The 22,613-nt window shown below is 37.3% G+C and overlaps 1 protein-coding gene across 5 annotated transcripts; it reads right to left on the bottom strand.

The window, feature by feature from the left end:
- Positions 1–269: 269 nt before the first annotated feature.
- LOC103705079 (protein LNK2-like) lies at positions 270–19,460 on the bottom strand. Of its 5 annotated transcripts, none has more exons than XM_008788679.6 (11): positions 19,151–19,460; positions 11,041–11,425; positions 10,826–10,946; positions 10,542–10,647; positions 10,335–10,406; positions 10,158–10,253; positions 8,132–8,878; positions 7,872–8,029; positions 949–1,091; positions 735–824; positions 270–617 (listed from the first exon to the last, which is right to left on the bottom strand). In XM_008788679.6, the coding sequence occupies exons 1-10, from the start codon at positions 19,175–19,177 to the stop codon at positions 736–738; spliced, it is 1,944 nt and encodes a 647-aa protein (XP_008786901.3). In that variant the 5' UTR covers positions 19,178–19,460; the 3' UTR covers positions 270–617; position 735. The 5 variants fall into 5 exon arrangements, 4 of the variants coding, with proteins under 4 accessions (XP_008786901.3, XP_038988217.2, XP_088566518.2 ...); XM_039132289.3 differs by having other exon boundaries at positions 10,826–10,941; positions 19,151–19,454; XR_003385277.4 differs by lacking the exon at positions 7,872–8,029 and having other exon boundaries at positions 19,151–19,449.
- Positions 19,461–22,613: the final 3,153 nt, after the last annotated feature.

Below are 22,613 nucleotides of genomic sequence, written 5' to 3'. Positions count from 1 at the left end.
ACTCAAATTATTTGGAATTAGAAAAGTCAGTATAGCCATTTAACAATTACCACAAAACTGATTTTGTTTCCTCCAAATTAACTGAAATGGAATCCATGAGGTTTACCAGTGCTGCAGATTTCACTCCCGCTTCGGGCAAAGACTACTTAGAGAATTACTCTACCTGCAAGGAGTTACCCGAGCAATGATATAATACCATATAAAATATCAAATAGAGAGCAGTCAGCATCTAAGTTCTAGGGGAAAAAAATAAAGGCCTCAGTCATAAATGGTACATATAAATACTAGTTGGAAGATGGATTGGCTGAAGGATTCTAGTTAACAAAGACGATGGCCAGCCTTTCAGCAGCCATCTCCAGTATGCTTGTTAACATACACAATTTAGGTATAGAATTTATCTTACACCACTTACAGTGTGCACAGAAACACAAGGAGACCCAACTTCTATAGTCCAGACAATGAAGACACATCCGAAGCATCTTGAAGATCTACAAAGCCAAATGATACATGAGGTGCTTATAGATATGTGAAGACATCGGCATATGAAAGTTTATTGCTGAATAGACTGCTACAGTGCAAGAACACCGGCATTCCCATTATGATCCAACCAGCTTGCTCTGAGAAGGAAAACCAACTCATTAACAGAAGATGAGTCTCATCAAGCATAAAAAGAAATACATAAGTCAATGTGCTAGGTCGGGAATTAGTAAGAACGCTTTCGTAATACATCTTACTTCAGACTGAAGGTTGCACCTCCATTTCTCCATTATTCTCAGGATTTTCCTCAGAAGTACTTCCATGAGCACGTAGAGGCATCTTTGAAGCTGATCCCCATCATGCAATATGGTAAAATTCCAGATTTTCAGTTGGAGATAAGTTTTAAATGTCAAGGTTTTCCATTTAAGAGCATACAAGAAGTTTCCTGCTCGAGCTCAAAGAAAGCCTTACCAGGGGTACAGGAAACGGGCGATTGTGGTACCTCATCTTTCACAGGTCCCATACATGATTCTGAAGGCTTGTAAAACAGCAAATGAGCCACAGTTCGGTCTACGGGATTTGTATTTGTTTCTGCATCTGGCAATTTTTTGCATCTGGAAGGAAAAGCAATGTATTACTCATAGGAAATAGATTTAGGATAAAGTTCACATCTGGAAGTTTTTCATGCATTCAACATGGACAAAACACAATTAAGAAAATGTTTATGCATGTCATGGAGCACATTGTTCTTAAAATTAGCAGATACATTTAATTCAAATACGTAATAAGAGCCACGTAATTTCCATATTACATGAAAAAAGAAGAAGATGAATTTGAAGATGATACAGGACCAAATTGGGATGGCCTGTGTTGCTTGACAGGACCTAGGAATAGGATAGTTTAGGGTTTAAAGCCAGTTTTATAGCTTGCTGTCCAAGTCCTGAGAACAGGACAGAAAGGAATTAATACTAGTTTTCTTAGGTGAAAGAAGGATCAAATAAGCCCACCCCAGGGTTCTAATTGCAATTGGAGAAAAAAAAATCTAGGGTTTTCAAGGCTCAATTGAATAGCTCGTGACAAGGTCATAATCAGATTTCAGCCATCAATTTTTCAATTTAAACAGGCAGCAATAATTTTAATGTCTGAACAACCAAAAGATAGAGAAATTAATAATGAAATCCCAGGTGATATAATAGCCAGATCCTAATACATCAAAACCAACAAGTATTTCGTGGCCGCGCTTAGATACTAGAAAGTATCTAAAGGAAACAGAATTCTAATGATAATCTTTGAAATAATAGCGGAAAACAATTTAAGAAAATAATATAAAAAGCAGAATAGTAGAGAAAAAGCAGAGGATAAGAAAAAAAGGAAGAGATACAGAAAAGAGGGAGGGGAAACAGCCTGCTCACAGTCTTCTTTACTTCATAAAACTTTTGAACAAACATCACCTTGCAACAGACCCTTTCTGGACTCTTTATAGACTCTAACAAAACCCCTAGAAAGCTCCTAATTGGAGTCATCCAGGACACTTACAAATATAGAAAGAAATGCCTCAAAAATCTCACTAATCAACTACCCATTTGACTCTTAGTAGGACTCTTTATAGGTAATAGTTAGTCTAGCATATACTATTTATATGGCATTTTAATGAAGAAGCTTGGACAGTTGGAACTTTGTGACCACCTATGGACCCAAAGGATGCTCCAACATCAGAATGCATAACTACTAAATGCAAAAACTATATGAAAGTTTCTGATGAAGTCAAGAAATATTCCTGTTGTGTGAAGGGAAGAATTTAGATGCATAAGTAATACATACAAGAAACATATGCCAGCTTGTGAATCAAACGGTTTACGACTTCAATTAAAAAATTACAAAAAAAAAGGGCAGAGCCTTTATTTCATTACCAAACAGGGGCACCCCCCCCCCCCCAAGCAGCCCCTGCAGAGAATATCAGGAGAGGAGGCCTTTTGAGCTCCCCGCCTCTCCCTCTCCCAACATTTTTCCCCCCTTCTTCTCCTCTCTCTCCCTATCCCCCGCCGGATCTCCCTTTATTGGTAAGCAGATGGAGGAATGGCACATTGGCAACCTGTATGGGTCTCGATATCGGTACCGCATTCCTTGGTTGCATGAGAGATTATGTGATTGGCAACGTTAAATAGCATCTAAAGCCCTTGATGACTAAGCCTCAAGATCATTTGCTTTTCCATTAGTTCAGACTTTTGGTTTAGACTTTAGATGATCCTTATAGGCTTCCCACATTCATCACTATGACACCAATATCTTCGCCTTCCCCTGCAAAGTAGATATCAAAGTGCCACCATCCAAAAGGATTATTAGGCCTGCTGTGGACTGATTTGGCCACTTCAGATAGGTCTAGATAAGGTTTGGGAGCAAGATGTGCCATATCCAAGACTTGATCGTAAAGCCCAACTTCCAAAGGCGATAACTTCTCCATACAATGTGTGATTATAGTGATCTTTTTTTTTGAAATTGAATAATTTTTTACAATGTACGAGGGTGTATCCACACTCAAAGGGTACGCCACATCCCACTAATGTTGGGGAATGAAAATGTTTATGCCTCAAAATGGACTGGTCAAAGTAAAGCTTTCCTTTTCAGGTAAGACTTTGATCAAACATATCTTCAAATTTGAGAGGAATTTGTTGACATGACAGAAGATAAGGTTAATGTAAGAGTCAAGATCTAACTTAGGATAATTTTCATCTTAACATAGTTACTACTCACTATTCTAGAAAAAAAACTGTAACCACTTCTCACTAATAAGATGAATCCAACCTGGAGTTGGGGACTCAAACCTTATTAGTACAATAAGAAGCATTGTCATCAATTCGAGGAATAAATTAAGGATAGCAAAAAGGATTTCAAACCCTACTTTTACAATTCTATTTTTTTCTGTGAGAGGTCCATATTGAGTGGATCGAAGGAATTTCTTCCTTCTCTCTCCGATCAGATCATGCCAACTCTAGATAAGCTAGCAACTGGAACTCGTCCAACCCTATGTTTCTTCTAAAGCTGGTCTGAGCAGCAACTTGGGAACAGTTAGGATTGGCGATCTTTCTTCTCATGCCCCTTGAGTTTAGGATCTCGAGTCTAACTAATATGGATAGGAACACTATAGGAGACGAGACCTATCCAAGTCCACTAAAGATTTTTGTGAAGGGGGTAGGGATTAGAAAAAGGGCTTTGGGGGCATAGTTTCCTCTCTTGGTGAACCTTACAAAAGAAGAAAGGAATAAATGGCAAAGCATGATTTTATTGATCTAGTGAAGGAATATCAAGTGGGCAATAGCACAAGCAAATCAGCTCTAACAAACTCAAAACTACAGAAATGCATGCAACTTTTACTAAATGCAAGAGGAAGAAATGTTATAGTATCACTATGAAATTCCTGACCTACAATTACAAGGAGGCTACCAAGCCTTTTTCCCCTATCGTTTGCCCTTACATCGACTCCACAACCACAAGTGGTTATATTGCCGGAAACACGTCTCTTAACTGAAGCATTTTGAGTCCAAATAGTGCTTTGCTCGAATACCAATATTTAGAAGGTCAGGAGCTATTATTGCACTTTTGAAACCAAATTCTAAAACAAATGACTAAATAATTTTTAATAGATTTCTATTTATATGATGACTGGTAGGCCTCACTATGGATATTGTATGATGTATGTGGTGGACATCACCTGTTTGAACAAATTTCTACTTGGGAGGTGCTTGGATGCATTGGGCATCCCAAAGCTGGACTATAATGTCATATTTTAAGTTGTTGATAAACATAAAGCATCGAGTTCACTAAGGGTCCCAATGTCAGGCTCTTTAAAGAATTCATCGCTACCAATTACCTAACTCACTAGATTGCTTGGTGCAATAACAGGCTGGGCCGAGCTAGGATACAGAAAGGTTGGACAAAGCCCTTTGCCCTTTGAATTAGCTAAGCTTATTCCCAAATGCTTATGTCAAACACCCACTAAGGATATCACTTGACCACTACCCCTTGTTATTTTGTTCGAATAAGTTCTTTATTCCCTCCTAAAACTTCTAAATTCAAGAAATTTTGGCTTTGTTTCCATAAATCTTGTGATGCACTCTAAAATGCTTGGTCTTCTCAAGGTATCTCAACAAACAAGTTAACATGATGTTCCATGAGGTGAAGAGGACTTAAGGCATTAAAACTGTCAGTACTGGTAACATCTTTTAAAGAACATAAATCAAAGAGGAGACTAAACAAATTTCAGATGGAGGCAACTTTAGGCACAAATGACCTAGAATTATCTCATCTTGAACCTCTTTTTCAAAAAAAGAGGCGTCCTAGTGCACGAGGCTCTTGCCACTCGGAGTTTGGGGAGGGTCAAACATACACACTCTTTACCTCCATGTGCAGAGAGGTTGTTTTCATGTTTTGAACCTATGACACCCAGGTCATAATGGAGCAACCTTACCCTTGCACCAAAGCTCGCCCTCTAAAGGCATTATTTACGTCAAACTAATAAGGGGGCTATTAGCAAATGGTGGCAACAACAATCAACAACCACAAGGTGGTTCTTTTGGCAACATAAGGGAAGGTTTATTCATAATCAATTATATCCAATGTTAAAGGCGATTACCTAGGTGCCTAATTGAACCAGGCAGCCTAGGCCAAGTCAACTCAAGCCCTTCCTTATTTAAGCCATCATTTGGGATGCCAGAGGAAGCTACGACCAACCCAGCAAAAGCTGATGGGCTGATCAACGACTGCCATTAAGCCAATCAATGGAGCCAGGTGGTAGTAATGACTTGGCAATTGCTTATGCTGGCAACGTGTACATGCATATTTTTTACTTCCTTTACTTTTTTTTTAAGGTTTCAAAATCGCCGGAACGAGATAGTATGACTTGTATGTACAACCTGTATGTATAGTTTCAGTGTGAAACAGACATCAGTACGGGTGCTAGTATGCTGAAATAGCTGTACCAATATGGATCGCCATACCAATTTATACTAGTCTGAACTGATGCATGCTAGTCGATGTTGATGGTTTTCCATTTTTTGGAAGCTATCGGTTTCAATACATGCTATCAATATCAGTAGTCAGTACCATATCGTTTCGATGGGAAAATGGTATGGGGTTCTGTACCAAGATTCAAAATCTTGATTTTATTCATTCTTCTTCTTTAGACCAGTCTTCGTCGTCTTCTCCTTCCTTTGGTTTTTTATTCGTCTCTTTCTTCTACTATTGCTTCTGCATATGGTCATACTTCCCGTATTTTTCTACTTTCCCGGCCTGCTAGCCTCTATTTTACTTGCCTCCTCTTCTTCCTTCATCTACTTGCTAGGTGTTACCTGCTTAGCTATAGCCCTATTGCCCACTAGTTATTGCACAAACCACCAATTAAGCCATGTAATGCTATTTGAATCATCTAAGTCTTGGTTCTTGTAGAAAGAAACAAGGCATTTTCTAGATTGCAATAGAACAAGATCGCAAGAATGAGAATGCTTAGTTACCCACTATGAATCTCGACATCCTGTCAAAATGCCAGGCATATCGGCCTTGAACTAGCATAGGTGGCTCCATACGTTTTGACATTTGTGAACCGGAAGCATCGCACTTGATCGAGATGGATCAAGCTTGAATGAGCCACGGATGATTGCTACTGCTTCAAATCGAGTGAGATACCAGCTTCCCTATTTTGTGTTTCATCATATGAAGGTAGGAGGGAGTGAGGCAATGGGGAGCTCTTCAAGTGCCATTCGGCAAAGTTTGCCGTCTCGATACTGGACCCGTACCGGTGCCACACTAGTATAGTATTGGTACAATATGGAGTTTTTTTGACGTACCGAGTGTCGGTGCGCCATCCATATCAGTACCGAACTGGTATGATACGGTACACCTCATACCGCCTAGTTCGGGCCAGTACGGCGTACCTTGCTTTTCGGATTACTTAACCTTGACAATTTTTCACTAGTAGTTTTTAGTTAAGAGATAAATAGCAAATAATCTAAGAATGAAAACTACCGGTTGGCACCATTATAAGAGTGTAAGATATAAATACCAAAAAACTTAAGAAGAGAAGTGATGACTTATGACTCTTATTGTGATTTAAAAGAAAGTTGATTGCCTCATAAACCCTTTAATATAGTTTAGGCCTTAAAAAGGCATAGTACTAATGACAAAGTCCATCTTTCCAATGAATCTAAGATAATGGTAGCCAAATAACAACATACATAAACACAATCATCATGCTTTGTTATAACTATCTAGGGTTAGCTTCATGCATCCTTTTTGGTCAATCCTTGCCATAAAGGCCCACCTACTGTTACAAGCTTTTCCTAATGTATCGATAGAATATCCATCCAAGTCAGTGTAGGTCTTCGAGTCAACATTCACTATAATACTGTTTCAGGCAACTCTCTGTATCCTGGCCTCCTTATGTCTTCATTGCACATGCCCATGCAATCACCAATGATTTTCCATCATTCTGTCCTAAACAAGCCCAACTCCTGCGTCACCACTAATTTACTTACTCGGTCTATCATTCCAAGTTTTACCATAGATCAATCTCAACATTCTCTTTCTTGCCCTGCTCATTTTTTGTGCTTTAACCCTCTTTATTTTCTAACACTTTAAGCCATATAAATGCACATGCTTTATCACCATTTTATATTTTTTTCCTAAAGTCACCAAGCCATGCATCAACCAAAAAGTACCCTGAGAGCATATCCATCCAACAATGACCTATTATATGTCAACCATCTCCAATCTTTTTTTTACTTTGGAGACAAGATAAAAATGGTAAATCTTAGCCATCAAGAATAAAATATAGCCATGACCAACAAAGATGTCTATTTTGCCTCATTCAAAACATCTAGAGAAACATGATGCATCCAGTGATCTATCTCGCTCATTCCCTGAATAGTAACTAAGAGGTAAATGACTAATTTAAAAAACAATATATGTGCCCATATATATATAAAAGAAGCATGCTTTGCACTTGAAAAGATCAAAATATTCTAGAACTTAACAGTACAGTTTCTTCAAAGAGACATGAAAGTCCCTAAGATGGAACATTCTGACATTATATTTTGACTATGAAACTTGCATGTGCTCTGTAGATTTTATGCCTCGAGAGGAAGTAGATGACTTGATGCGAGCAGAATAACTAATAGATCAAAATCAACCATAAATGTTATTCATAGGTCAATGTAAAGCATTCAAATAATTTCTCTGCAGTATATTTAACATTGGTTATTAGGATTAAAAAAATTATAATAGGTTGGTTGTGAATGACCCAGGAATATTTTGTTTTTCTGACACCACAGACATACAGATATGAATTGCCCTGTTATCAAAAGTCAGAAGTCAAAACTGGGTCTATGTTCTGATATACAGACCTATTTTGTCTGTTTGTTTCCTGGTTTGCCGGAACTTCATCTTCATCTTTGTTACTTTTGTTGGTACTACTTCTATCACCAGCACTTTGTCTTTCCATTGCACTTTGGGCTAAACGAAACAAACTATCTCGAATACAAAGTCGGACGGTAATGTCCAACTGTTGTTAAACAAGAAAAAAATATATATATATAGGTCATAAAACAGAAGAAAGTTGACTCCCATGTTTTAAAAGCAACTCCCAAGTTAAAGACAATATTACCTTCCCCAGAGCATCTTGAAGCTCATGGTATATGGTTTCTTCCAAAGAGTGATCGTCAATTGATGTCGAGATCCTCTGGGACTCATCTTGGTCCGGTAGCATGCTCAAATCTGATGCTGATATCTTATTTCCACTATCATCAACTACAGCAGAGCTTGTAACAGATTCCTGACATTGTTTCTTTGGTGAACCTGTTTGAAGGACCAAACTGTCATTACCAGTAATTTGATGACCAAATTGCTGCTGCTGCTGCTGAATTGCAAGCATTGCCTGCATTTGCTGGCGTCTCCTCAGTTTTTCTATCTTTTCTTGAGGTGTCATTGTCAATGGTCTTGAAGAGATATCTGGTGGTTTTGCTAAAGAATTTGAATGCTTTGAGGAATCAGGAAAAATTTTACAATTAACAGCAACTGGTTTCACTTGGTCCCTCTCAGCATGAGTATGTGGCAGCAGTGGAAAGACAGGAAAGTGATATGGAAAATATCCATATCCAGATAACAGAAACTGATTAGACGGGCCAAGGTGTCTCATGTTCTCAGCACCACCAACCTGCCTTTGTTGAGTGGCAGCAGGAGATTGAAAGGTTTGTAACGGAGTCTTGACCAAAGTATGCATATTTGGACTAGGAGATTGATGGCTCTGGCTAACATTATGGGACCAGGCACTACTTAAATTCTGTTTAGTTTTAATCTTGTTTCTTTCTTCTGCTTTCTTACGAGACTTTAAAAGCTTCTTCTGGCCATCATTCTGCAAAGATTGGCAACAATCAGAGTTCTGTCCAATGCACTAAACAATACGCAGTAAGCAAACTCTTTAAATATATACACACACATACATACATTGGCTGATGTATAGAAATTGAAAAGAAAACAGAAAAACAGAATAAATAATAAATAATACTGCCAAATAAACAATTTGTGATGGCCTATACAAGAATACCCTTGACAGAATTAGAAATAGCAATATGGCATGGCTAAGGCTGTGCACCAGCATCAAACATACATAGCAAGAATTAGCTTTGAAAAACAACTTAAAAAAAGAATTCAAGAACAGAAATAAATATGAGATATGATGGGTTTTCAACTGATACTGGATTAGAAAATTGGCAGCAGCATACAATCCTTTTCCCAGTAAAGGAGGGTGAGCTATAGAGTAATTTCTAGGTCAAGAATGCTTCATCTAAGCATTGAGCATATTCTACAGCAACTGTCAACCTGACATCAGCCCTCCACAAATCAATGCCAGACTCTTAGCCAAGGAAACTTTATAAAAGAAAGCAACCTGTCATGGAACCTAGAAAAACGAACTGGTGTTGAAATGCCTACCTAGCTGGTCAAAGTCTAAGCACTTATGACCAGATAGGAATTCTTCAAAATTCACCAAGCACTAGGAAAGAGTCTATAGACAAAATGGGAAAATGACAAGGTCTAATATAGGGAACTGCATTCATTTCTAAGGAACAAAGTATCAACCAAAAATGAAAGAGTCAACAAACTAAAATTAAAGGACATATATACATATATGGAAGATACTCCAAGGTAATAATTATTGTTAGCATGTCCTAAAAGAGGGAGTGCAGAAGACATCCTTTAGAATTCAAATTCTTGTACATACTAGCTCCAAGGACTCATTCATAAATACAAATGCAGGCATCATCAATCAAAATACCAAGATAACAGATCTTCCAGAATTGAAGAATCCAAAATTGTCACAGCCATTTAAACATTCATTTCCTTACAGCAAACCTAATAAAACCAGGTTAGTTTAAGGCACTGCAATCCTCAGTGCATGTGTCAAATTTATATCCAGAGCAGTGTCTACAATCAGCAAATTGATTGAATGATTGTAAAATAGGACTCTGAGTGATGAGACTTTATAGACATAAAAACAGTATACATGTTCAAAAAATAAAATAAATTAAGCTTTAGTGGTTTTGGACCAGGAATTTGATCAAATGCAAATGATTTCTGTTCTATAAGATTAAACTTAGAATATATTAGATACTGTGATTTCAACAGTAAACTACCTTGTCTGGGTACTGGTTGCGTGTTCCACAACAGTCACTGGTAAGATGAGTTTTACATTCAGCTTGCTCCTCAGTTTTCACAGTATTATCTGCTGTCTGCCAAAGCATATAAGAAATGTAGCCAACAGGCATACCTGCAGGGGCATCTAAAGACCATGGTTATTTTAACATACGTACCTTCTCTTCTGACTTTCTGTTCCCACAGGAAGAACCATGATCAGAAGTTTCTTCCCTGCTTAATGGCATGTCCTGTAGGCCAAAGGAGTTGGTATTATTTTTATTGCTGTAAAACAGAGGCACTACTGCAGATAACATGAATAATTAATGATTTGGTATCACTTTTTGTTCCTTGTTAATAGGTTACCAAAAAACATGGAGACTTACAGGCATTGGAATTGAATGTGCAGTCCCACTAATTACATCTGAAGATGGACAAAGATATTCCTCGGCATTGCTGATCATTTCATGTCCAAATATGGAATCATTATTACTGCAGAAACATACATGACATGTGAGTACAATATTCAGGTGAATATCATCAATCTAATGGAAGAAATGTTGAAATTGTATTGATAAAATATAGAAATCATCACTTAAAATATAAAGTAGGAATCCCCAATGATTTATATGTAAACAGTTCATTTCCAATTCATGTTGACACGCATCACCTAAAAATTCTGTCAAGATCATCAAAGTCTCCGATGTTAGCCCAATCACAATCAAGAAAACTGTCACTATCTTTATCTCCATGATTGTTGCCAAACATTTCAGATTCGCCATCCAGCTGCACTGCACCACCAGTTGAGACCACATGATTTATTTAAGATAATAAATAATAGCAACGAGGAACGCACTAGAACGAAAAGAAAATATCTCATGCTACCTCTGACTTCGTTGAGGTCGGATGTTTCATTGAAATCGTTCATCAGTTCTGTTGCTATAGAATCCCGACCATTCTCATCATTGTATCCTTTACCAAGTGCAGCACTTAAAGAAGGCAAATCAGGCCACGAATCCATGTCAAGTCTTGGAGCAGAAAGTTCTTCATTTGTTTTGAAGGTGGAATGGTTTTCCAGGTTACATCCAGCAAAATCATTTTTAACTCCAGCAGTGTGCTCAGTGGACCTTAAAACAGTGTTAGCTTCTTCACTTTTCTGTTTTTTGTTATAATCTCCAAAATTAAGCAACGTACTATCTTCAGTGCCCTTGGTATAAGGGACTATATGGTCTTCATTTTCACTAAGTTCACCCCATATGGTGTGACCTACCTGAGAAGTTAGAATAACAACAATATGAAACTTAGCATATACTAGAGAAAGAAAAATCAAACTACAGTGAATAATACTGTTTTTTCTTCTTCCTGACCATTGTGAATTAGCTTGACCAGGAAATGCGTACAAAATAAAACATTGAACAGAACTTGTACATGGGCACATGTAAATGCACTTTTTCAAACAAAAGATCCTACAAACAATTTGAACATGTAGGATGGAGTTTGGAAAGAGATAAGATTGGAATTCACTGGAATGCTTAGAAATGGTCTGATAATTTCACTTAGAGTTCACAGTTTGAATTCCATCCCTTGGGTTCAAGCAAATAGCTCAATTTTCAAAACAAGACTTGCAAGCTCACAATTTGAAAACCTGATTACTAAAAAAAGAAAAAGATAATAGCCAGATAGCAAGCCATGATAACAGTCAAAAGCAAATAAGATCAGATGAATATGTAACCCTTGATGGGATCCACACTTGTGAATTGATGAATATTTATATATAGATTATAGACGCAAACACACATAAGTTAGATCTTTCTACAAAACATTACATCTTTAATTCACAATTGCCAAATATATAAATACTACATATACAATCAAAACATTTTTCATGTTAGACAAGATCCTTTTGTTCCAAAAGTAAACATATTCGGAGAAAAAAAGAAATATAAAACTATAAGAAGTTGTTAATAGATCAGCTGTCAACTTGGCATTGTCAATAGATCCAACTAGGAACCACCAAACCCTAAATTTTGACAAGCCAACCCTAAAAACCTCAAACAACCATTAAAAGCATCAAAAGAAGGAACAATGCAAAAAATAAAAATTTTGGTGAACAACTGAATCAGCGGACACCAGCCCATCTCAAATGTCAGGATGGTACTATCTGGATAGCACCCAACCCGACCCTAAAGCAAAGCAGGTCCCAAGACCAGGATTTAAAATCTTGCACTGAACCATAGCCAGTACATAGTCTACAAGGGGACAATCAGTAAAACAACCAAACTATTCGAACCAATTTGTCAGTTTGGTTGCGCAGGCTATGCACCAGCTCTCTCCCAATTCTTCCCAGCTTCATTCCTAACTGAATGCAGGTAAGAATTATGCATTTGGAGGTATAAAACACTTAGATTGAATTTCAATTATCTGGGATTGTTCAGTTTGTGCATTGGGAAAAAAAATAATACCATTTCTTACACAAGATTGATAGATTTAGGGTAGACAAACAGCAAAGTCATAAATTTAAGCTTGAAACAATACAATATCCATCACGTTTGGGGGAAAGAAATGAATTTCCCCATATGTATTCAAAGAAAAAAAATATATATTGTAATCCCTAAAAAATAAAGGAAGATCGAATAATTTAAAATTTGACAATTTACAAGCAAGAGATCAACCAGAAATCTACAAGACACATTAATCCGAAATTAAGTATAAAAATCAATTAGAAAATTATTTAAAAAAATAATTTTGAAAAAATATGTTCATGTTTTGATTAATTAGTTATTTATTAACTCATCATATATGCAAGATAAGAAATAGGATAAAAAAGTAATTTTGAAATATGATCATGTTTTGATTAATTGGCTACTTATTCGCGAATCATATATGCAAGAAACTTGTGAATGCAACAATTTTCACTCTATTTTTAGATTTTAATTACTACAATAGCAAAATTTATAAGAAGAATAATGACTTCAAAAAATTTTAATCTTATATAAACCAATAACCATACTATCTAGCCTAGTCCCAACTACAGTGTCCTTCGTATATCATTACTTGCCAAACATTTATTCAAAGGGTTACTTTTGGTGTTAGTACAAGCTTGTTGTATCCTTCCTCACAATTTTTATCCATGTTATAGCTTCTCCTTTCCCTTTTTAAAACTTTAAATACAAATTCAGGTTCCTCTTCTTATCAACCTCTTCTTCTATTTCACATGCCCATACTTCCAATTACTTCTCCATTACTTTATGCCTAATTGGTAAAACTCAATCAAGTTAAGGCTTGATATATATTCTTGACCCCTTCCCTAATAACTTAAGCTTTTCGGGTCTACTGATCAATTAGTAAGCTAGAGGTCATAGGTTCCAAATCCCCACTTAGGCTAATTTTTCTTTAATTCGCCCAAAGTTTGCAATATCAGTAGTGGGGACTGCATCGAGACATTACCGATTAGGTACAGTACGATCAGTATGGTAGAATATGTATCCCATATCGAGATAGCCCCCGATTCCTTTTTTTTCTCACTCCCGATCATGGTACCATTCGAAATTGGATGGTACGGGTCAACACCTAGTGGAATCGAGCAATTCTACTTGGTCCAAACTGGTTCTGAAACTAAACCAGCAAACCAAGCCTGCTTCACATTGGTTCAATTCGGTACATCTTGAATCAAGCAGTTTGGGTCAAGCAAGTAGATCTGCAGTATGCTGACAAGTAAATTGACACCATTGAGAAGAGGTGGATTACCAAATAGGCAAGAAGTTGCATCTAGCAGGTAATCAAAATGCAATCCTCAATACTTGTTTATTCTTATAAAACATAATCATGCAATTATTTCTTTGCTAATTAAATCAATTACATGTCTTGGCAGGCTATTTCCTCAACCCAAAGTTCTAATATAGTATCCTAGGAATGGACACAGATGAGAAACTATTGACTGCCATGCGCAATATCATCTACAAAATGGAACCCGATGCACTCATTGTTGTCAGATGCTTGGAGGAGAAAAGTTAATTTTAATAGAAATTAGAACAATACTTTATTGATCCAAGCAGTTATATAATATCATAATATCATATGTATTTCACAGATTATGAATCAAGGTTTTCGGATACCAACACTAACTCATCCAACAACCATTGTTGTATGATAAGTAGCATCTAATATCCAATTTATTTGATTGCATATGCAGCTGAATTATGATTCCATGTTTTACTGTCATCTAAAAAGCTTAAGAGGTTAGAAATCCGGATCCTCTCACATATGGCCTCCTTTAGTGGTTGCAAGCGCAATTGGTTAATCTTTTTCCTTAATACACAACAAATAGAGGAATCGCCTAACACACAAGAGACTAAAATGACATGGTATACGTACTCTACAATCTACAACTCGGATTAAAGCAGCCAGAGCTTGATAACCAAGGATCGCTTCCTCAGCCAACTAGTATCGTAGCACAGGAGGCCAGGGTGGATCCAAAGCCATGGGCAAAGTTACACATGTCATGCTCATCACCAGTTGATGCCCAGCACTAAGAGCAACCACAAAGGTTAAGGGGAAGCCAATTGGAATCGCGAGATGCCTAAGACATCTACCCAGAGATATGTCATGGAGATGCTACAAAGAGGTCACCATGGTACTAGTCCAGTTTAAGAAATAGTACTAGTTAGAATACTAGGCCTATTCGAGCCAACCAGCAAAGCCATACAAGTTGAGGTAGCTAGGGAGGGAAAGCAATTTCTCAGAGCAGCAAGAAAGGGAAAAGAAAGAAAGATGTAAATCGATTGGAGAGAGTTGATAAGAAACTTATTCACTCAGATTTTGAGATCATTGAGCCCTCGGGGGACTGGTTGTTAGAGTTGATAAGAAACTTATTCACTCAGATTTTGAGATCACTGAGCCCTCGGGTGACTGGTTGCTAGATCATCTCACGATACACGCAATGATACTAATGACAGTTCGAGCAATGATGCATCCAACGACCAAGGATATAGCAGTGAACATGGCAAGAGTGCATACAACTCCTAGCCACCTGGTCTAAGTCGATTCACTAGCAAGGTGCATTACGCTTATACCATGCAGGATACGGAATATAATGCACATCATACAACACATGAGCAAGACAGGTCTCTCGAGGTGGTTCAGGACATGGCACTGTTGTAGTTGATATAGCACATTGAGTAGAGTACTTGAACATATCTAAATCCGCATCGTACATTGCATTCTATTTTGTACAACTTGGGTATTGACTCGTATGCTTATCCTATGTTTAAGACATCGTATTTGAGTTGCTACTACCATCCATAGTCTCGACCACACTATGGATCAAATTTCACAGCAGCGATCTTCCCTCTGATGGGAGTGGGATAGCCAACACAATATTAGAAAGAGGATCAGTATCAGGATGGCCATCCAAGAGGCTCGGTTTATCGGATGCAGGGATTGGACACAGTATCTGGATTGTAGTCATATCCAAGATCTTGACTATGAACAAGATCGCGATGCATATATTTTGCAATTTAAATCAATTTGATATATGTATTTTCAAATTCAAATATATGCATTGTCTAGTTTAATTACTATTATTGAGTCCATTAAGCAATCATATCGTCTCTTTGGATCAATATGAAATAAAATAGTACTAAAATATCCTCAAAATCATAATTTAAAGATCCATAAATCTTAAAATTTCTTTAAAACCAAAAATAAAGAAAAGCAAAAAAATACTAAATCAGTACCAAACCATCGGTACCATCCATTTTGGTACCTTACTAGTACCTGCAGTACTACACCTGGTGCTGATGTTGTAGATCTTAATTAACCAATTTAATTTGAGGGTGAAGTGGGCATTCTAAAAGGTTGGTAGAGCTCCATTTTTCACCTATATCAGAGTAATTTATTCCAAAGTAAAGTGGGACATGAGTAAATTAACTCATTTATTCTAGGTTAAATTATTCCACAACCAAACAAAACCTAAGAATCAAGAGAAGTCCCAGTTTGTTTACAAATTGCATGAGGAAGATATAACAGAAGTATGATTTTGTTTACAAGTGTAAGGTGCTTTATTACAATATTCTCACTTCTTACTTATATATCTCTCCCCTTTTAATTTCTCACTTCTTACTTATATCTTCTACCTTGTCACCTATGTTTCTCTATTCTTCCCAATCCCCCTCCTTCAACTTTGTCTCATTACTTTTGTAACAAAAAGAAGCTCATTGGAACTCTCTCTACACTCTCAATCAATAACCTACTTCTCCTCTCATAGTATGAAATCAGAGGTAATTGGAGGTTTCTAGCATAGGTAGATTGTAATGAAAAGCAGGACTCACTAAACATTGGTTATAGTTCGGAGTTGCCAAGACTTGTCTGGCAAGGAAGATGAAAGACAAACCCATGAGCATGCATCTACATGTTGCTAAATTGAGAATGAAGATGAGCTTTTGGCAAGGGGTTTGTTTGGTCACCCAAGAAAGCAAGGCCATAAGAAGGACCTCCACAAATTATCAACACAATATTTTTCTCTCGATATCTTGTGAAATATGAATAGGTTAAGTTGCATCCATTCAATTAGTAAATGACAACAATTTTGATTGGTTTTGTGGACACTGTCGCAAGAAAGGCATCCTACAGCGTACTTTTGACTATTAGGACGCTCCAGACTTTTAACATAATATATGGGTTACTAAAGGCTGGTTTGGGGGCACTTCCTACCTTCCCGATCTAGAGGATGGTTTTTATGGAAAGGTCCACACGACCCAAAATAAGGCATGTGCATCATTGCCAGCACTTGTTGGCTTATTTGGAAAGCAAGAAAACAAGTGCAATTTCGATGGAAATAGATAGCATGTAAACCACTATTCTTAAAGCTTGGAATATGACTATTGCCTATTTTTAGGCTCATAAAAACCTGATACTGGCCCACAATCTAAATGGGTTAGATTGGAACCCTCCCCTCCTATTTATTGCAAAATTAACATGGATGGTTCAATAGTTGCAGGTGCTCAACTTGTTGGTACTACAACCTTGCTCCAAAATGAATATGTTGTGCCATCAAAGGCATAAGGTAAGATTCTTTAGATTGACTGTCCTCTCCTTGTAGAGGCTTGGGCCCTTCAGGAGGCTCTCGCTTTGGCTCACTGACTTCATCTTCATTGGGTCCTATTTGAAGGTGATTGTCTCACACTGTTGTCTACACCCTTGCCGCCACTATGTGCAACTGGTCATACCTCGCCCTCACCACCTCCGTGCACCCTTCGAGGCTTTCAAAACTAATCTCATGCCTCCCTGTCTGTGGCCTTTGCCTGAGAACACCGCACACACAGGTGCATTGCCAGGCCCTATGCCTGCCACCGGTACCTCCATGTGCCCACAGTGAACACATGGAGCGTCAACATTACCTTCCGCTCTGGATCCAGTCCCCTCTGGCCTAGGTGAACCCCCCCCCCCCCCTCTCTCTCTCCCCCCTACCTCTCCTTCTTCCTCATCCCCCTCTCCCTATCCCTCCCTCTTCGACCCTCTCCTTCCTCGTGTTCCGGTACATTGTGGTACGATATAGTACGGACTGGTACTATACCATACCAATCATCGACCGACACTCCTATCGGTACCGGTTCTTCTAACTTTGACCCATTCTTTTGAAAGCTATCATAAGTGAGGACTTCCTCATGACAAGAAGTTGAGGTGGATTCATAGTTTTCTGATATGGTTCAAATTCATGGTCTGTTTGTGAAGACACAAGAAGACCATCATTCAAGAATATATCGAAGATTTCACTATCAAGTCCTTGTAAGCCACTATTTTTAATTTCTTACCTCCTTCCAAGAACATAAGCAATTGCAAGAAAGTTGTCCTAAAATTCCAACTCAGCATTGAACCACCACAAAACCTAAATAAGCTCCCCCACCCCCCTAAACATGACTAGAAAATAGAAAATCTCAAAAACAATATTTAATTGTGCAAACCAGCACCATCAAGGTCCCCAAAATCGTAGCTTAGCTTATCTCCCAACTCCAAACTAAAGCACCTGCTGAAACCACTTCCTTCACCAAAGCATACTCATAATCATTTGATAATTCCAACTCAGAAGAATTAACAAGATTCCAATGTCATTTCTCAGTAAGAATTAGATATGCACTAGTTAATTTTCTCAATTTATGTCTTTCTTTCATCATGATTCATTCTAAAGTAACTGACAGCTCCATCCCTCCACATTGCCATTCCTAAGCATAAACTAGAAAGGAGTTTACACTGCCACTTAAGCTCGTCCCATCAAACTTTTTGACCACCAATTAACAATCATGTTGCTCAAGCCTCAAAACCCTGATAGCATCCCACAGTACCAGACGTGAGTTGGGAACTTCTCAATGAACACATGCAAAGATAATGTACAAAAGCTATCCAGGGAATTCAGTAACTGCTCATAAATCCTCTGTAACCTTCATATAATATCCCTAAGACACTACCAAATAATGCAGTCTAAAGTACGATAGAACCGTGTATTAGTTATTTCTTTTTTTTCGCTTAATAGCCCTTGCAGAGCTCTGTATGTTCCTTTCTAAAGTACGACCAATTTTTTAAAACTCATTTTAATTATGCCTATTCCTAATTTTACTAAATTTTATAAACCCTAATGTGATTTTTTTCCAGCAGGAAAACTACAGATTTCCAAGAAAATGACATTCTATGAAAATAAATACCTGCGACACCAATCACAAAGATTCAAAAAAAAAAAACCATAATATAATGAAAATAAAAATAAAATGGCTGCAAATCAAAAACCCTTTGTCCAAAAAGAGTTAGCAAATCATCCAGCAAACAAAAACCAACTCGAGAAAACAAAAATTCTCGAGAAAAACTTTAAAATTCTGGGGAATTTTTTTTTTCACTCTATAGTTCCCCAAAACCAAGATCCACCAATCATATAAAGAAATAACATCAAGAACGATGAAACGAAACGAAAGAAAAAAGAAAAATAGATGGAAGGAGGATGAAAGACCTGATCTGGGTCGTTCCAATCAAACATCTTCGAAGCAGCAGCAGCGGACGAGCTCCAACCCCGAACCTAAACCTAAGCTCCCAGGTTTCGATCCAAACATCTCAAAACCGCCGAATCCACCGCGGAGATTCCAAAACGCAAACCAGTCGTTGTTTTCTCCTCCTCTCCGCGACTTGGGTTTCCCCCAAAGCTACCGAACCCTCCAGAAGGACGAGGGAGGGAGGGGGAGAGAGAGAGAGAGAGAGAGAGAGAGAGAAAGAGAAGACAGAGGCGGGGGGGGGGGGCACAGGTATTTGCCTGGCGCGAGGACGCGCCACGTGTAGGGTCGCATCTAGGGTTGTGGCGGAGAGGGGGTCGATCAAATGCTGCGCTCTGATTGGCTGCAGCCGCATTTGCGTTTCATCTGGAATAAATTTCCGTTGCATTCGCAGTGGACGGACCAAGGTCTAAACTGACGGCCGTTGCCCCGTTACATTTATATACAGAAACGGTGAAACTAAAAAGGATACAGGCCGTTAAGGGATTGACAAAATCCGCTGTTATTTGAAGTTCTACTGTTTCTCTAAATAAGATAGAATATTTTTTCAAAATTCAAAATTGTTACTATTTTCTCTTCAAATAAGTTTGTACCAACTGAAAAAATAATAATTTCTAAATAGCAGTCATTAGGAAAATACCAATGTTATTTAACGGTCATTAAAATAATCATATGAAAATAGCAGTTTAAAATTCAAATTTTTATTATTATCGATACTGTTATAATGGCGTTATAACGGTTGTAACGTCGTTAAGCGTTCGGCGGAATAACGCCGTTGCTGAAACCTGTAGCCGGGCTTGTGGACTGCATCTCTCGAAGGTTCCAGCTTGTGGCGCGAGCCGTTCTGGATGTCGCTGTCGGCGCTGGCCGTTGGATTACGTCCCATGCTTATCTCCACCGCTAATAGTTAAAAAACAAAAAAATAGAAGGGCGGTAATAAATTAATGGCTCTGCGTGCAGTTAGTTCTCCGCATTGTGGATGCTTTAGATCCGGACCGTTCAAAAGGCAATATTTTAATATTTCAACATAGATGATGGGGGCCACGTATGTCACGTGTGCCTGTCACTCTATTACGTGATTGATTGATGCTGCAACTAGGTGAGTAGGTGCTATGACCTACCCAACATTTGTCGGCCAGTAATCAACGCTAGAGATAACTTAGGAGTCCACATGACACCCACCGTTGATTGTGATAATTATTTTTTTTGGGCCTGGTCAAGAATTACACTATAATATAATTCCATACATTATATTCTCTCAAAAGATTTGTTTTGCTTCAAGATTTTTCTAAAATTTTCTTTTATACTTGTCAAAATAAATAGATTTTGTTCTTGTCGTCCCTAAGAAAATGTTAAAATCCCCACTGTTTGGTATAAATGAAAATTTTTAATACCTTTTGACTCTAGTTTGTAACTGACTTATACTTTCCTACTCATGATTGGCTTATATAAATAAAATTTATCGATATTAATATCTAAAAATGTATTTAACTCATATACTAATGCTATTAGAAATTTAGAACGTTTAAATGAGCTATTCATGTACCATGTTTGGTTAAAGATGGAGATGAGAGAGATTAAAACAAGACCAACGTGCTCCCCGACCACTCCAACCTAAACCTGGCCCTTGCCTCGTCCAAATGGTGCTATTCTCACTAGAATCCAATTCACATGGATGGATGCACGTGGCATCACCATCCTTGTCGTGGCCTCAGCCCGGACCATGTGGCAACTTTCTCCACGAAAGCGTCGCATGTTCTTCGATAGGCCATGCAAGGGAAGGATGCTTTCAAAAATAATAGTTTCTGCAAGAAAGTAAAATGTTTAGTTGGATCAGATCCACCGCTAACCCAGTAGATTGGTTCAACCACGAACTGACATTCACAAACATGCATGTGTTGCTTCTTTTTTCTCCATCTCTTTTATATCTGTTTTTATGTATGTTGGTTCGTAGTTAGAACGATCCACCGTTGAGCTAGTAGATCTGGTCCAATCATCAATTTCTCTTTTATTTATACTATGAACAATCCGTGATCAACAAATGAATCCATGCTGCGGTATTCTCAAAAAAACTAGTTGCGATGTGTTATTTAGATTCTTTGATCCTATACAAGTACTCAAGATCTACCTAATGTATAGCCGATATATAACTGAATATACACTCATAGGAATTCTCACATCTTCATTGTCAAGCCTGCAGAAGTCCTTTCTTATGATCATGCAGTCATTTGTATATGCCAATGGAAATAGCATGTTGGAAAATATGGTTATGAGATTTTATTTTTATTATAAATTGATATGAAATATGACTTAACATGTGTACTCCAGAGCATGTATTGATTGAATAAAGTAATATTTTATTATTAATTATTTACTCATTATGTAAATAATATTAGTATTATTTTGATAAATATAATGTATAGTATGATTAGTAGTTACTATTCATACTATTATACTATTATTCATTAATATGGTATTATTTTATTATAATATAACTATGTATTATTTTATTTATTAAATATTATTTATTGTCCGAAAATTATTTAATTATAATCATTTGTCTATTTAAATTATAAATAATAACAATATTAATAGTTTTAACATTATATTATTATTTCTAATTATGAATAACCAAAATAATAATTAAAAGACTTTACATTTTTGTTTTAAATAATAACATTATTGAATATGCAATATTACTAATTATTAATACTAAATAGGAACACTATGGTTATTGTAATTATATTGTTTATTATAAAATATATAATCTTAATTGCGAGCAAGGAAAAAAAAGTAGAGCTAAAGTAGGAGATCTTTTTTTTCTCTCAATCTCTTTCACTTTGTAGTGACTTCTGAACTAGCGTGGCAAAAATTCTTTTATCCCTTTCTAGTTACTTTGGATGAAAATTATCTTAAAGATTAAAGTAATTTTTATCTTTTATTTTTTTTTTTGTAGCCAAACATTGAAAGTGGACCAAAGAACGTTTTTTTTCAACTATGTATCTTGATAAGTTTAGCCAACGATAATCTCAGGTATCAGGGCAACTTTCTTGTGGCATCGATTCTATCCGGATCCAATTTCTAATTCTACCATTAATATCCATAGCTACGATTTGTTAAAGTTTGTAACTTAATTTATATACCGATTGTACTTACGCGTGTTTGCATGTGTAACCTAACTTGACGCTACAAATTTCTTGAATAGTCCTCTCACTCAAGATATCCAATCTTCCAATCACAGCCCTTGATATATGACATACATGATACATGATGATCATGACTGTGAAGGCTTCCACGCGACATCATACGATATGCCGTTCCGTGTATGAAATCGACTCATTCACGGCCGTACACGGCTGTGTCTGACACTCTGAATGGATCCCATGCAATGTATCGTGTGGCACGGAGAAGTTCCACCTCACTGAA

Source organism: Phoenix dactylifera, chromosome 14 (assembly GCF_051530095.1).
Source record: "Phoenix dactylifera cultivar Ajwa chromosome 14, Ajwa_hap1_PhDact_Kaust_v1.1, whole genome shotgun sequence".
In the NCBI taxonomy this organism is placed as follows: Eukaryota; Viridiplantae; Streptophyta; class Magnoliopsida; order Arecales; family Arecaceae; genus Phoenix; species Phoenix dactylifera.
This window is presented reverse-complemented; position numbering and strand designations above follow the sequence as displayed.